The sequence below is a fragment of the Triturus cristatus genome, chromosome 10 (assembly GCF_964204655.1).
Source record: "Triturus cristatus chromosome 10, aTriCri1.1, whole genome shotgun sequence".
In the NCBI taxonomy this organism is placed as follows: Eukaryota; Metazoa; Chordata; class Amphibia; order Caudata; family Salamandridae; genus Triturus; species Triturus cristatus.
Window position 1 is genome coordinate 219,526,659 of NC_140593.1, and position 17,286 is coordinate 219,543,944.

General features: G+C 46.8%; 1 protein-coding gene across 1 annotated transcript in view; it reads right to left on the minus strand.

Moving 5' to 3' along the window:
* Nucleotides 1-17,286, minus strand: part of SLC39A12 (solute carrier family 39 member 12) — a 239,877-nt gene that overhangs the window by 64,638 nt on the left and 157,953 nt on the right. Inside the window, exon 9 of the mRNA XM_085630837.1 lies at nucleotides 2,110-2,217. Within this exon, the coding sequence (XP_085486963.1) occupies nucleotides 2,110-2,217 (108 nt within the window). The remainder of the gene's footprint in view (nucleotides 1-2,109; nucleotides 2,218-17,286) is intronic.

Sequence of the window (17,286 nt, forward strand, 5' to 3'; positions counted from 1 at the left end):
AGGGAGGGGCGATGAGGTAATGGTGGATGCTCTGAAGTTGTGCATGACATGCTGGCATGAAAAAAACAGAACCTGCCTCTCCAATGAGGACCATGATGTTTGGTTCAGCGTTTCTAAATTTCCTCTCATAATTCTAATGTATGCATAGAATAAGCTCTGCTAAATCGGTTTGTAGTCTGTGTGGAACTGGATTAGAACCATTTGAAATGTTCTAACCCTGTGGTGAAATGTAATTGATAGATGATGCTTTCAGAGATCGATTTGTGTTCACACCAGTGCTTGGTAAATGTTTTTGACAACTAACACCATTTAAGAACAAGTTAGGGCACTGGTGAGTAAAAGAAGACTTCACCTCTCTTTGGTCTGTGATTTTATTAAAACTGACCCTGTCCAATTAAAACGTTAACAAATGTCCTAAATGAAAACTTGGGATAAATAACATGAGAATTTTGATTTAATCAGCTGTTAGACATGTATGCATTTGACTGTTATGCTATCATATTAAAATTAATTTTTAACTGTTCTTACCTTTTTGTATTAGCAAATTTGGTTGGTTTATAATAGAGTACTACTGTAAAAATGGAGCAGCTTGTGAACTGAATTTTAAATATTCCCTTAGTGTTTTTCTACTGAATGCTTAGTGCTCGAGTCTTGAACAGTTGCGATAAAGTTATCCCAGCAGGAAGCTTTGAAAATTTCTCAGTACTACGGGATTTAAAAATAATTCAACAACTTCTACGGGTAACCTGAGTCAGTCAATTCCCAGGAGTAGTTGCGTTTTTCACTCATTCCCATTAATGCACGAGTATATGCATAACACCCGCACTGCGCCTATTCTGGGAACCGTACCATACTTGTGTATCTGCATTATGAACACAGCCAACAGTCATTGTATTTTTGTGGTGATTGTTGGCCGCAGTTTTATTACTCATTACATACATCATATTTGTATACTCCCCTAGACACCTTCTGGTGGCCGAGGTCATAAATCAATTATCATACATGATCAAAAATTGGTTATCACTCGGTGTCATTGGACATCATAAATCATGGGTCATAAATCGTCGAGTGTCATAAATCATTCTGCCGCAAATCATGGTCATAAATCATCGAGCTGTCATAAATCATTCTGTCACAAATCTGTCATCATTCTGTTGTCATAAATCATTCTGCATGGGCATCATAAATCATCGGCCATAAATCATCGTCTGGCCATAAATCACTGGTTTGTCTTTTGCTCCTTTGCATCTCGCAGGGTTGTAAATCACCCTGACAGCTCGTAGATTGTTCTTTGGGGGAGCTATGCCGAAAACGGAACTGGCAAAACACCTTCGAAATCCGCCGGCGCCGCTCCCCCAGCTCCTTGATGCAAAGGTGAGCTGCCCCAGGGGAGCATCGCCTTATATCCCCTTCCCACTTTCTCTCTTCCCTTTGTTCTTGGAAGGGGGGAGGGAGCAGGCCTCGGCGTGTTTCGCCGGACGGCGCAAACCAGCGCCAACCGGAGTCGTTCCCAAGGGGCTCTGGCGGCCGTTATGTCGCCTGCCCTCGAGGCCCCCTTCGGGGCAGCCTCTGCTATACAGTTTACTTGTGCATTACCAAGTGCACTGTTGAACATACAACTTCTCCACAAGGCAAATATGTTTCGACTTGAAGAAACCGCTTCATACACTCCCTGCTCATTTGGGGGGATGTTCCATTACAATTCCCAACCCTGATTCAGACTTCGGTGTACTTGAAAGGAGTAAATCTTTGGTAGTATTGAAGACAGAACGTGACTTGGAAAATCTGAGAAAAGCCACAAACTTGCCAGTTTGAGGGAGCTCACAAACTTTCTAGGGAGCACTCTGAAAGACTGACTCCCTAATACTGTGACCAAAATATTATAGTAATTGCTATAATAGCAATTTAGCTCCAATTTAATTGCCCAATGGCTTTGTAAAAAGGCACTTCCGTCATTTTACTGTTTAAGACCCTTGAAGCTGCCTTGCAAAGGATGTTACTGATTTTCAAGCCAAAGTCCATGAGCTGCCGTAATCGAAGAGTTAAATGTGCACACAAGTGTAGAGATTGTAAGAATCTACTAAGAAAAGAGTAATTGGACTGACTTACCAACTGTATGGTTGATGTTGATTTTACCCTCCCTGATTGGCCACTCAGCTCAGATTCTATCGCCACGTCATGGGAATGTCCCAGATGGCCGTTCACGAAAGACAGCCCCTGAAAAAAAACACAGCTAAAAAGATTATTGCAGTCATTTGATGAAAATTCAATCTAACTTTTAAAACAGTACACATCCTTACATTTTCTGAAGAAGAGGAATGATCTCCATACGTTCTTAGGTATTGCCTATTAATTGTTTTGGATTGTGTAGTAACGCAGCGGAAAATGGCGTCGCATTTCACCTCATGTCTGTAGAAAAGTGTTCACTTATTTACAACGAGTTATTTATATTGTATATAGATTTACATATCTTAAGTTACCTACTTTTACACATTTTCAGTTACTTATTTAGTAAATTGTTTTGTAGTTGTGTTCTGTAAGAAAGATGTAAAGAAGGGTGGAATTTGGGGCATGTAGGTTTGTCTGTATTGTAATTTTGGACGGGAATTTGTGGTGGAACTGTAAGACAAAGTGGTGGAAAGCATTCTACGATGTGGCGATTGTACTCAAACATGAACGTCAACAGTTATTTTCCTGAATCTTAGCAAGCTCGAATGAACTATACACAAACCAATGTAGACTTAAAACTGGCTTTATTTCTGAATGCACTCACATTCAAATGTATTGAACTTTTCGATTATTAAAAATAACTACAGCAAAATATGCGTCTCCCAAACCGGCCCAGCATTCCCCGCCAAGTAACCATATAATCCTCCTTACCCGTAACCTAGATAATTATTTGCACATTTTCTTTATAACACGGGATCAGATGAATAATGTTGTCAATACATTTCCTAGCCTCTCAAAGGGTACCCGAATCCCAGTTCACAAACCAATTTTAAAACACATGCTTACATATGCGACTTACAGTTAAAACTGAGCAATTCTCTTTATTGGCCATAACCCTCGAAGAGTATTTCCTTATTTACTCCACACCAGGAAACTTAGAATGAGGCATAACCCCACTGAACACCACAGTTTTGAGGAGAAGGATCTCTGACAAAATCTTCAATCGAAATTGCACAGCTCCCATTTCTATACACAACCCATCCTAATAAAAGTCTTGCCCAACATAAATTTGCAGTCCTAGTTAACCTTCAGTTGAGATTGTGCAGTTCCCATTATTGCAATGCCCTCATAAAATGCTCTAATAAATTGCTTTGCTGACCACTCCAGCGCGTTCGATCTAGTAAACCATACCATGCTATGGCAAACGCTGGAAGGGATGGGTGCCCCACATAACATTATTAGTATCTTGTCACAAATCTATGTCCGTTTAACATCAAAGATACGATACGAACAGAACGGGGAATGCACAACGCACTTTAGAGTTACACAAGGGATCAGACAAGGTTGTGTCCTTGCTCCACTTTTATTTTCATCATACATCAATGGAGTTGATTTTTTATTGCAGTGTCTAAAGGCTGATGCCCCTATTGTTGGTAAACGTGCAACACCTGTTTTATTATATGTTGATGACGCAGTCCTGATTTCCAGGACTGCTAACGGTCTTCAACTCCTGATCGCAAATTTTACAACGTTTATGACTGATAAAGACCTAGCGATCAATTTGTCCAAGACCCTGGTTATGACATGTGGGAAAAGTAAAACTAAAAGCAGAACCCACTTTATCGATGGCGTACCAATTGAAAAGCCTTCAACTTTTTCTTATTTAGGATTACTTTTTAACTGTAAAGGTACCTGGAATGCACATATTAACTTAAGTAAATTGACATTTTTAAGGACAAGTGAGTCTATTTTCAGATTTTCACAAAAAATAGCCAACAAGGCAGTGTGAGAGATTTTAAAATTATACGGGAGCAAATGTATATCAGGGATATGCTATGGTGGAGCTTTATGGGGGATGGCAGACACCTATATATTACAAACATTGGAAAATAAATTCTTACAAAGAGTGTTATCAGTCCCTAATTCCACGGCTACCTACAATGTCCAGAGAGAAACAGATGTCCCCTTTTTAAGTGACCTGATTAGCATATGTGCTATAAAGTTATGGTATCGAACTTGGACAAAAGAAGAAACTCACTTCACTAATGAAATAATACGTGACTGTCTAACTCTTGATAACGCGAAGAAAATACCATGGTTAAAATATATCCATGGTTCCACAACAGAGGGGTCGATTCCGATCCCGGGTCGGACAGCTCTCCGAGAGAAATGAGTGTGCCCTACACAAGGCAAGCATCACTATAGCACTGTGTCAATGTAAAAAGAACACCCCCTCACTGTGTAGAACAAAAGTTAAGTGTGGGCTTCCAAACTGCAGCAGATATTGAGCATTGTGGTGATGGGGTCTAAACCCCCCCTCATCACAGTGACCAAAAGGTAAGTGTCATCATGGGCAAAGCTGCAAATAACAAACAGCATGTATGATCCCTGCTCCCAACACATTAAACACTTCTGGGGCAAACTAGTGGTTGTGTCCCATTACCACAGAGATGTGGTGATACCCACCAGAAAAGGATACATATCTCATGGACCACATGGAGTACCTCACAGCAACACATCAGTATTCAACATTGGAAACCAAGCATTACAGGTGCAAGGGCATGTTAAACATCATCAACATAATGTACAGCTAAATTAAGTTCACAGGGATAAAGAAAAAAGCTTTATTCAGCATATTAAAAGTTAAACGTCCGTTCAAACAAAAGGCCCATGGCCAGTCCATGGCCAAATGCCTAGAGTCACACCTTGCTTGCCTGCACTGCTAAGGACCGGGGTCATCCCCTCGGAGGGGCATACATACTGGCACCGCAGGGACCGGATCAGGGTGCAGCAGAAGGAGGCAGCGAAGAGGTGGTGGATGCAGGCGAGACACTTGCAACTGCAGTGGAGCTGACTGAAGTGGAGGGTGCTGTCACAACTAACTGTGGGGCACAAGTCAGATGGGGTGGGTGCCAGCACAACTCCAGTGGGCAGGTCAGATGGAGTGGATTGGGTCCCCACTACATCCATGGGAGAGGAATGAGGGGCAGGTGAGGTCAGCAGGACAGGGGGGTGACACACTCCCCACATCAGTGGCACTAACCGTCTGACCAGGTGTGGAGGAGCAAGTGGTAGGGGGGGAGGGCCTTAGTATTTTGGGGATGGTGTATCTGTGGGTGGGGGAACCTGGGGCAGGGAGTGGCGGGGGAACCTCTGGAGTGGTGGCCTGGGGGATGGAGGACGGAGACTTTGCCTTGGAGCTGCGTGGTGGCGGGGGGTCTTGCTCTTCCGGCTCCGGGGGAACTTGCGGGTGGGGGTCTCAGTCTGACTGTGCCTGGGGGAGGGTGTCCGGGTGTGAGGGGCACTCCCCTCTGTGTGTGGGGGCTTCCTCTTCCCCTTGTAATCAGGATCTGCTGGGTCGGTGGGTAAGAGGCCATGGTCACAGAAGAAGAGCTTCTGGGGAGATGGGGTTGCAGGTGATGCAATGGAAGGGGGCTGGGAGGGAGAGGTCTCGGAGGACTGCGGATTGGTTATGGATGACTGTGTGTGTCTGCAAACCAGACCCTGTGAGTGTGGTATCAGTCCCCTGCGCTTGCTTGTGTGCACGTCTAGCCCTTGGTTTGGGTGTTTGTGTGCTTGGGACAGGTAGGCTGCTAGGAATCGTGGGTGGTGCAGGGGTAGGAGGGGTGCGGGACTGTTGGAGGAGGGACACTGCTGCCGTCAGGGAGGAGGCCATGGACTGATTGGTCCTTTGTAGGGCAGAAATGCCCGAGGAAATGCCCGCCATGAACGACACCAGCTGTGTCAACAGACTTGTGTGTGCATGGAGGACCTTCAGCATCGACGTCTGCCCTACATGGGTCTGTCCAAGTAAGTCCACAGCCTCCTGACTCAGGGCAACAGGGGACACAGGGGCAGGGGGTGCGGTGCCTGGCACAAAGGAGACATGCTCACGAACACAGGAGCCTACAGGGACCTCTGGGATGGGAGCCGATGGGAGGGTGGTGGTGGCGGTGGCGGGGGCAGTCTCACTAGCTGGGGTTTGGTGGCTGCTGACACCCGCCTCCACAAGGGAGTCATCCTCAGAGCTGCTGTGACCCTCAGCTGGGAGTGATGGTGCTGACGACTCCTCTGTGTGGCTCCACTCGCCCTCTGTGCCACTGGGTCCCCCCGACTCCTCTCCTTCTGTCCCTGTCAGGCTCTGTGGCTCCTCCTGGTCCATGGAGCTGTCCCCTCCTGTCTCCGTGGATGTATCTGGATAGGAATAGGAAGTAAGAGAACAACATCAGTCACCTGCACTGACTGCACACACCACAGTGAGTACATCACATCACAGGGTAAGCCCTGGCATCATCAGCTGAACACAGTTTTGAATAAGCCAATTTTCATTCTTAACATCAACCATGGTATACATATCCCTCCTTGACTTGCACACATATGTCTGTTGCATGTTGGATGCTAATACCCCAATGTGCCGACATGCACCACCCACTCCTAATTTGGACATGCAAGTGAACATGTAGGAGTATGTCACTATACACACAGCACATCTCTTGCTACTGACTCAGTACAGGTGTCCGGATGAAGGGATGGGCAGAGACTCATTTCACATGCTTGTGATGCATGCCAGCAACACACACTATGATGTTCTCATGTCCTGATGGGCAATGCCACAATGGGGTGCATGGTGCACACTTGAACACAATGCACGATCACTCATAGCAAGTTAAATGCCATGGCACTGGGAGGCCCTGAAAGTCAGTCAACACTGTCTCCTGTCACAGGGGCAGGGCATCCAGACTCCAGTGGCGTAGTGAGCACGGGACCCACGTCTGGGCATACCCTTCCCACATAGGGCGAACAGCCCAAACCGCCAAGCCATGTCTTCCCTGCACCGGAATCAAGCATCCTAGGACCGGTTTCGGGGTTTCACCTCTCTTCAGCCAGGATAGCTTGACTCCAGTGGCGTAGTGAGCACGGGACCCACGTCTGGGCATACCCTTCCCACATAGGGCGAACATGTGACTGTTTTGCCAATGTGCAACGTTCCATCCATCATCTTGTGTGTTTTGCTGTCCGGTAGATGAAGCATAGCTGACTGCAGGGACACAGTGCCCTAGCGACACAAGCAGCAGACTGTAGGGGCCACACCTGTGGAACAGATGAGGAGGGTGCATCACACAATTGAGGGACCTGAGTATTGGACTACAAGACCTACGTAATGTGGAAGTGTAACCAGGCCAAAAGACTGCAATTAGCATGTCAGACATAGTACACAAATTAGGATTGGATTTACCTCCTTCCTACTGCTGTCTGGCCTTCCGCTGCCTATCCAGGTCCGGGAAGACCACCGCCAGTATCCGGAGCATGTGGGCGCCAGGGTCCGGTGTCCGCCCCTCCTGCGCGGAGGTGACAGCTTCAGATGGACTCTAGCTATCCTCCGGGTCCAGCCCGGAAGGTCCTGCCACCTCTTCTGGCAGAGCCGGATCCGGTGCTTGTAGACTCCCACCGAACGAACTGCCCGGGCGATGGTCAGCCATATCTCCTGCTTCTGGTGGGCATCAACCTGTGAGGATGACAAAGTGAAAAGTACATTAACACATATGCCCCAGATTTGTGCAGCACACATTTGGATATGCATGTCATCATCACAAAGGGAAATGAGTTACACAGGTAGTGCAACCATGGGGAAGGACAAATCTCCTGCATGTCTGACATGTTAACAATGCCTGGATAGTTTAAGCTTGCACTAATGCAGTTTAGCAGCAGGACACCTGTTCATTACATGTACCTACACACTTTGGGGGATGAAAGTACTCAGTGAGAATGTTTGCCACTGGTGTACACACTGCTATTACTGCTAGTCAGACAACATCCATAATTAGGAAGGCAGTGGAATGCACACTCACCTGCTCCCCTGGTTTCCCATAGAGCTTGCTGTATTGTGGAAGGAGCCCATCCAGCAGGGCCTGGTTCTCCTCCTCAGTGAAGGCTGGGGCCCTCTCCAGAGTACGTGCCATAGCAGGAGCCAGAGGATGCAGACACAGCAGCAGTGGTAGCAGGGATGTGGTCCAGTAGCATGTAGTGCAGGCAAGTGAGCCCCCGGGGGGCCAGCCAGCCTCATATCTGTGCTGCAGAGGCAGAATCTGTGCCATGTGTTCCAAGTGATAGGTCCAACACGGTTGCATTCTATGAATCTGGCCAATCCATTTAAATTTACGACTCATACACGCCTTCCGCATCGTTCAAATCTTCACCTTCATGAAACACTTGAAATTGCATCATTGTTGTAGGCATCCAACTGAATTTCCAGTGCACAACTCGTACAAGTTTTGAATCGCATCCGTCTCCATGACAGTCCGGAGCCAATGGGTGCGCCCGGCTCGGTCAACTAACTGTACAACGCGTATTTTGAAAATACACATGCACCCGTCTCCATACGATTCAATGGCCAAGGTGTACGCCTGTCTCGGACCATGCTTGCCCGATGCGTATGCATGATAGTCACCCGCGTCGGACCTCATTGCATTCAATGACAAAGCGTACGCACGGCTCGTCATGAACCGTGCAATGCGTACGCATTGTCACCCGCGTCGGACTTCATTGGTGTGACTATTCTACGGATTCAACACACATTTACTAGCCAGGGACACCTGTGCACACCTACCACACTACAGCATTGGCCACAGTGTCCAATGGCATGTAAGGCAGCATTCCCTGGGTGTTTGGGGGGGAGCACATCTGGTTTGTTGGGTGGCACTTTTGTGCAGCAACTCCCAGGCTGTGCACGTGTACCTGGGGGCAGAATCCTTTGTGTGTTGTGCACATTACCACTGTGATGTGCAATTGTACAGTAATGGACATGAGTCACGGACACAGTTTCATGTTGGATATGTTTTGGGCATGTCACATACACCCTGAGTCCAGGGGGTGATGGCATGTACGTCACAGTGAGACCTGTAGCCACAATACTGATGTGCAACCACAGTCTGTGTGCATGTTGTGTCTCAGATGTGTCTGAGCAATCGTCTGTTGAATATTAGTGGAAATACAGTTTTTGTACTGCATTTAATCACTTGAAGTACCATTTGGCCATCATGTAATGCTTCTGGAGATATCTGTTGTCTGTCTGTTATATGTGATGCCGCACTAATGGTGTCATTAACAAGATCATAGTTGATGCCAAGTACGATTTCATCCATGACATCCTTGTGACTTCATCTCTAATGGTGTTATTAGTCACGGGGTGTGTTTTTTTCTTTAGCTTTTATATAATAGCTGGTGCTTTGTCAATGTCTTTATTCATTTTTCTGTGAATTTCTATTTTTTTTAATGCAAGGCAGTATATGATTGCATTAGAGTATAATAATGTCTCTTTAACAGAGGCTTTTAGTCAACTTGTTACATTTTATATTAATATACCTTGACCAGAAAATGTCAAGTAGATACTGGGCACATAATATTGGCTATGATGATTGTATGTCAAAATATCGATAACATAATCATCATGCTTCCAAAATATTGTGGACAAAATATGGACAACCAAACTATTGTTAAGGTAAGAGCATAAAGGTAAGTATAGATTTACTATTCTTAACTCCACATCTAGGTACCTTGAAACTATACAGATCACCAAGGTACATAAATACTTACCTATATGAACTTGCGTCACAATATTTTGGTTCTCAATGTTTTGTCCATGATATTCTTGTAGCACAATATTCTGGAGCCAATATTAAGGTGGAATGCTGGCTCTGACTAAGCGCTTTGTAAAGCACCAGGTCCTGTGATAATAGCATGGAATTGCCTGTGGCCATTCCTGTTGACGTCTGGCCTTCAGCCATCCCCCATGCCCAGTATTCCTACCTGCAGTGTCTGTACAGTCCCACCGACCGGGGCTGTAGTCATTACCAGTGTCTGGTAGCATATAACACACTGGACACATTGACATGATTGTGTTCTGCAGGTACAGTATAAGAGCTATCCCCAATACCTAAGCCTAAAGAACCTGCAGGGAATTATCAAATAGCATGCCCTGTGGATGCTGAGTACGAGGCATGAGCAGGACTTGACCATGCCCTGCTATCAAACATCTGTACTCACAGAAGTAATAATGCACTAAGCACCATACACACAGAAGTAATAATGCACTACGCACCGTACTTGTGATGACCCTAAGTATATCCCTCAGACAACACACAGAACTCAATTATCCACCTCAGATGGAAGGAAGGCTGAGTCTACCTTGCTGGGATTTGAACACCACATTTGTCAGTGGGGAGAGTTAATCTCACTGAGCCATCCTTCCCTCTGGGCATAGGGCAGGCTAAAAGCCAGAGTTCAGGCATCAATCAATCAGGCATTTAGCACGACTACTCACCCGTAAGGGTCTCAAGGCGCTGGGGGTTGTGGGGGTGTGTAGGTTCCAGTCCATCAAGGAGGGTCCGTCGAAGAACCAGGTTTTGAGGTTTCTTGCGAAGATGGGAAGCGATGTTGTCTGCCTGGGGTGGAGCAGAAGGGCATTCTAGGCCGCGAGGAAGGTGAAGGAGCAGCCTCCCGATCTGGTTCTTCTGGTGCGAGGGACCACGGCGTAGGAGAGCTGGGCTGGGCCTCCCATCAATCTGTGCCTAATACCCATGCCCATAGTACTCACATGGCAAGGCCATAGGCCCACCACGGGTACTGGGCAAAGGCAGAAGGTGTTCGCTATGAGCTGTGCCTGTTCTCTCTGCAGCTCCAAGGTTTTTACTGCAGCCTTTCTCCATGGGCAATGGGCATAGACCAGTCCTACAGGCTGCTCTATACTCAGAACCTTGCCCTCATATTCCCAGTGTACTCAAGGTGGCACAGTGTGTGGTACATAGTCTTTGACCAGACGTTATGTTTAGTTCCTTAGGTGACCTCTTGCTATATCCTGGGATGCTTGAGACAAAACGGTGCCTTGGCAATGCCTGCACCCACAGTCTATGCCCAGGTTACTCAGATGACATGGCCTGTGACCATTATCCTCAGTGTATGTGTATTATGGCATTGTTTGACATCTTCAGAGCAAATCTAGGTTTGCAGGACTCGGAGAATGTTTTGAGCATGTTAAATAATAAATCTATTCATACATGAACATATTTGAATATTGGGTGACAAACATATTCTCTTTTTATTAACCTTCGCCAGCCTTGAGTACGCCTCGTGCCTCCTCACAGGTCTCCTCGTCAGCCTGTACTGGCCTTTAACTCAATCCACAATGCACTTTACTTTGTGTGTAGGGAACATAAAATAGCTGAGTTTATTTATATGCCATTGTGACTTACATGCGCACATAAATAGTGCAAAATAGGTTGTGTTTTTTTAAAAAAGAAGTTAAAAAAGCAATTCACAGATTCACAGTTAGCCCCTTTTCTCCTTTCCGAGAAACAGTCGCTGAATAAAATTTCAATTTAAAGGAAAAGCAACATGTAAAGCTATTTGGCTAGCTTCACAATGTCATCGTCTGCTCGTGTCACTGCAGTGCTATTACCCACTGGAAGAAAAAAAGAGTACTTCGAAATTAAAAAGTTTGAAGTATGTTAAATAAATGGATTTTCAGAGCAAAGTCCGCAGGAGGCAGCGTTCATGCAGTGATAATGAAGTGGTTTAGCACTGTGTTGCTTGAAAACCTTTTTTAACTTGAAAAATGTAAATTGCAGACAAACTGGGATAAATTAATGGGTTTACTGGAAGCACATAAACGAGCTTAGAGACAACTTTGCAGTTAGTCCAAGATCAGCAGACACTATTTTTAACCTTCTTTGAGATGTGACCTTTTGATAAACTAGAAAGCATTTTCCAAAGACGACACTGTTCCAATGTTTAGGTGCCCAACGTCCGTTAAAATAATTTTAAACTCATGCTATGAATCTCTTAAAAATATGCTGCATACTTGAATTCCAACTATGATTATCACACACAATTTCAACAAAAATATCTGAATACATGAAAAGTATTTTTCTTCCTAAATGCACCGGAGTCAGTAGGCAGAAACAGATTAGGAAAATATGTGTATAGGGAAAAGGACTTCAAGAAAACAAGCATTGGCAAAGCCAGTAGGTTTCACCTTGAATAGTACAGAGACAGAAAGATACAACATGCATGGATTGGTACCAATGTATGCGTAAGAGTATACACACACACAAGACACACACACATTCACCCTGGTTGACACACTGATGCACAGTGAATATCTTGATGGTACCCATAATTAACATATCTTCAGGCACACATGAACACAAACAAAAAAGCCTTCATACAAGCACCCATGAACACACAAAACCTTCAAACACTGATACATAGGCACGCTGGGGCACACCAAAAACACCTAATGATGTTCAGGCACACAAACACATGTTTACATAAAATAAAACAAGAAGAGGGACACATACGAACAATCCCCATGCATGCAGGAGCTCATACTATGGGAGACTGCAAGTCTACAAATATGCATTCAAAGATGGGTGGGCAAAACATGTTTGTCAGGCTATATTAGTAATAGACGCCTAAGTGTGAGTGGTTACCAGGACCGGACTCAGAACTCAAACCACCCCCGGCAATTAAGTCGGTCCGGCCCAGTGGGTGGGGGTGTTACAGGGAGCTGATATTGCAGCAGTGCTGCACAACAGGCCCCCAGTAACAAAAGCGGCCCCTACCGATCCAAAACCGGAACCCCAAACTTCCGGCCCACTGGAAAAATGCCCCATGCCCACTACAGCCAGTCTGGCCCTGGTGCTTACAAGAGAATCTAGATGTCAGGGCGTGACTGGGGTCACCAAATAGATAAGGGCTACTGGGCCCTAAGCAAGGTGGTTAATATTGTTTGTCACTGTTGTCCTCGGGTCCGTCCTACTATGGCTTTGCAAAGTGAGTCAAATACAGCCCTTCTGCCCCCCTTGACTGTCAGGGCAGGGCTGGAGAGGAGTCAAAGGCTTCCTAGGTAAGTAGCGTAGAGGGGAAAATGTCAAAACTCAAGCAACAGACACCATTATATGCTATTCATTCCAGTAATGACCTTTTGTAGTTGAACAAAAGTAGTTCAATTATGTAGCATAGTGATATACCACTCCAAAAGGGATTGGCGTAAAGGGCTGCAATCTCTATACAAAGTCTAGTGAAATGCTAATGCCCTCTATGAAACTACTCCTCCACCCCTTTCTTTCTTTCTTTCTGCATAGTTCTCCCATATAGGTTATCTTGGTAAAAGATACAGGTATAGGTGGAGACCAGGCAAAGGGCACTGTCAAGTACCCAACATCTTAGCTCTTAGGTCAGATCAACATCCTTCGGGCCTAACATTTGTATTGGAAGAGGTTTGTGTTCTAGCAGCAAACTTCCTATTTGCTCATATTAAAATCTCAGGCCACAGAGACATTGTGCTTCCATGGACCCTTGGATTTGAACAACGTGCTCTACTGACTGGTTGGCAGTCACAGGCTCGTGTCCAATGCAGGCAGGGGTTCATCGTTGGCAAATGCAGCCTCTGGAGCTGATGCAGGTGGACGTTCATCTTCATCTCTGGCTGCTTATCTTTGGTACCACAAAGCCTTCAGACTGATGCTAGTGGGCCTCCTGGCCAATAAGTTGCAACTCATGGAAAGGAACCTGTAGTGACTCATGGCAGGAACTGCACCAGGAGATGCAGGAATACTTCGGGACAGCACCAGCTTTACACCCTTACAGTGGTCAGGTTATTATGGGTATTCCACTTGCTAGGAACATGCTCTGCTTTTCTTCCCGCATAGACTATTTTCCTGCAGGCCAAGGTGCCATCCTTCACTCTCTGAGCAGGGTGACAGGCTTCCAGGTGTTTAGATCAGTTGCAGTTGGTGTCAGGGAAATTTGTTGGGGCAGCATGGGGGAGTGGGGGAACAGTGCAGGGGCCTATAACAAAACGAACAATAAAAAAACGTACCTGCTGGTCTTCTGCTCGCCGCTCTTCTGCTCCTCTGAGCACAGGCTGCAGCTCCCAGCCTCCCCTACAGCCAATTCAGATGGTGCTTTCATACCGATGAGAGCAGTGCTGGGATTGAGCGGAGCTGGCTTGTTTTGCGCTCCATCGGGAGCTGGGAACCTGTTCCTGCAGGTCTCTCCACCCAGCAACACAGCTGGGCTGGAGAGATGTCAGTGCACATGGTAGTTTGGTCATAAATAGAAGCCAGAAGAGGACCCTAGTGCAGCACTGAACAACTATTTTCTACTTCAAAATGTGGGAAGTCAGATGTTTTAACTTTCTCAAAAATTGGTACTTCAAAGTTTGTGCTCCCAGTTTTCCATTTTAAAAAGGAAAATCCTAATCATATTGATACTTTTCAAGTGTTTATTGCACCAAGCCCATACGGTCCTACACCCATTTACACATTTCAGGGTATTTTGGTTTGGAGTTGCCAAAGTCAGTCATGGAAATTGACCCAAATTGTAAGATGAAGTATGGATTATACTCTCTCTCAAAAGCAAAATGACCTGGCACTACAACTTTAATGGAAGAGCAGTGGACTCCCTCGCTACCCACCTTCTGGACTTTGGAAACCTTTGGCTAGCTGCCTCTTTAGGTCTCTCTGAAATCTAAAACTCTATGACATGAGCTAATGCTCATCTTGGTCAGTTCCTGTTCCAGTCTGCTGTTTGAGGTCACATGTCGCAGAGGTTTCCGGTCCTACTCTCTCTCTCTCCGGTGGATGACCTTGGAGTGGAATGCGGGCTGCTTTCTGCTTGCTGTTTACCTCCTTCTTCTCAGAGGGTCCTGCTTCCATTCCTACTGCCGTAAGACTTCCGCATGGGACTGCTCTGGAACTTTGTGCTGCTCATGTCACTAACTTGGCTGGCTGGTTGGACCGGGATGTCAAGAAGCACACAGAAGGAACCACAGGAGGATCAGCAGCTGAAGGAAACTCACTGCAGGAGCAGTCATAGAAGGAGGGCAACTGAGGGGGAGTATGAGGCAGCTCTGTGGCTACTCCACTAGTTCAGACAGTCAACCGTGAGGTGCCCATGAGGTGAGCCAGGTGTAGTGCAGTGAATGGTAGATACTGGTGACAAGGGTCGAACCCGGGTGTCCCTGAGGTGGCCCAGCCAGGCATTGGGTGTGGTCTGAGATACCCAGCTGCCCCCTCTCCTCATATTGTTTGCTATAGCCATGGAGCCACTGGCAGCCTGGTTGAGGCAGCACCATGTGCACGAAGGCCTGGCATTCACACCCCACAGGATTGTAGTGTCAATGTATGCTGACGATGTCACCCTCTATGTCAAAGATCCACAGTCTTACTTGGACCCACTAATTAAGAAATTCAACAGATTTGGGGGTCTATCAGGAGTCACCATCAATTGCACGAAGTTTGTCTTGTTTCCATTGACTGATGTGACGACAAAGTTTTCCCCAAAGTACCCGCTCAAATGGGCGGACAGACCAGTAAAATACCTTGGGATATAGCTTAGTAGAGATACTGACGATCTCTGGAGGGCCAACTACTGGCGATTGATGGCGTTTCTGGATGAGCATGTGACGAGCTGGCAGAGGCTCCCGCTCTCCTTAACAGGAAGGCTGGTCACCGCGAAAATGGTGATCCTTCCAAAATTCCTATACCTGTTTATTAACCTGAAATTCTCCTTGCTGCTTTACTTCCGTCAACAGTTCCGTTCAATCTTGGTGTCCCTTATGGAGGCCGGTGGCCAACCCTGGATTTCTTGGGAAATACTGATGCTTCTCTTCGAACAAGGGAGTTCTGGGGGATCCAGATATGGACCTATAATATTATAGTGCTGAGGCACAGTATGCACACCATTGGCTCTTCCCTACACAATTTCAGGCCTAAGTGGCTCCTGGACACTATCAGGCTGTGGCGTGCCCCCTACAGATGCAAAAAGAACAATTGATGGATGGAATGCTGAACAATGTCAAACACTCACCCCCAGTACAGAGATCTGGACCTAAATCCACTGCAATTAGCTGTATCGCCAATAATACTGCTCTGGGATGTGAGATCTAAATCCCCGCGGCAGACTGGAAGGCCAGAGATGACTGAACAGCGAGCTTGTGAGCCAAGGGGGCTCTGCATCTGCGACTGAATACTGAACCGGTGTCGGGTGCAGCCAGCCCACCTCAGAGGCCCTTTGGTGACAGGGACCACGGCTAAGCCTGAAGTCAAGACTGCCCGGTCCTGGTGGTATTGCCCGACGTAAGCCACTGCATTGGCCTGGATACGGAGCCCGGAGGTGAGCCACACATTGCATTGAGATCAGCGGCTGCAGGCAGGGACCTGACGCTGGCTGCCACTTGCCCGTGTGGACCAACTTTGAATTCCTCACGGACGGCACAGAAGGTGGCAATTGCATGGAGTGCCGGCCCCTCCCACTGAGGTCTGGCCATGCCCTGTGCTGTAGGAGTCCTGACTCCCTAATGGCTGCCCAGAGCAACAGCATCTCCGTCGCAGAATACATGAGCTGAGTGTGACCCGGTAGATACTGCAATGCCCCCAAGGACTGAAAACATGCAGTGGCCCCTGTTGAGTACTGCTTAAGGTCCCCAGTGGCTGCTTTGCTTCGGCCCACGCTTCTACTGCATTGTCAACAAGCTACTCGCCCTACACGGCCCAGGGCCACAGCACCGCCCAACAGTTACCTGCCCACCCACCAGCCTTCACTAAGCCACATCGAACTGTACGACCTGTAAAGCACAAGAATATTAACAGCTACAGACCGGGCACCTACTTGCACTACATGTGCACATAACCTACTGGGCATTACGGACAATGGGTTGTACAGACCTGAAGCAGCTCAAACTGCAATTTGAACAGTTTGGATCGCCGAGGGGTGGCGGTGCAAACCCGGATGCGGAGGAAGCCTCTAGCACCTCCGCAGAGACTGCCTGTGTTGGTGGCACAGCAGCCATTATGCGTGAACTAAAGGTGGGATTCCCTGCCATGGATGCCTGCCATTGACACCTTGACAAACTGCATAGACAGGCTTGGAGGATGTCTGGACCATCAGGGTATGCAACTAGATGGTGCAGAGAAAAGAATATCTGGCCTTGAAGACACGTCATTAACAGTCCAGAAGCGCCTAGAGAAGATAGAACGTATTCTCAAACAGGTGGCAATAAAAACCAAAGATTTGGAGGCTAGGTTGAGGCGCAATAACATTAGAAGCTCAGGCATT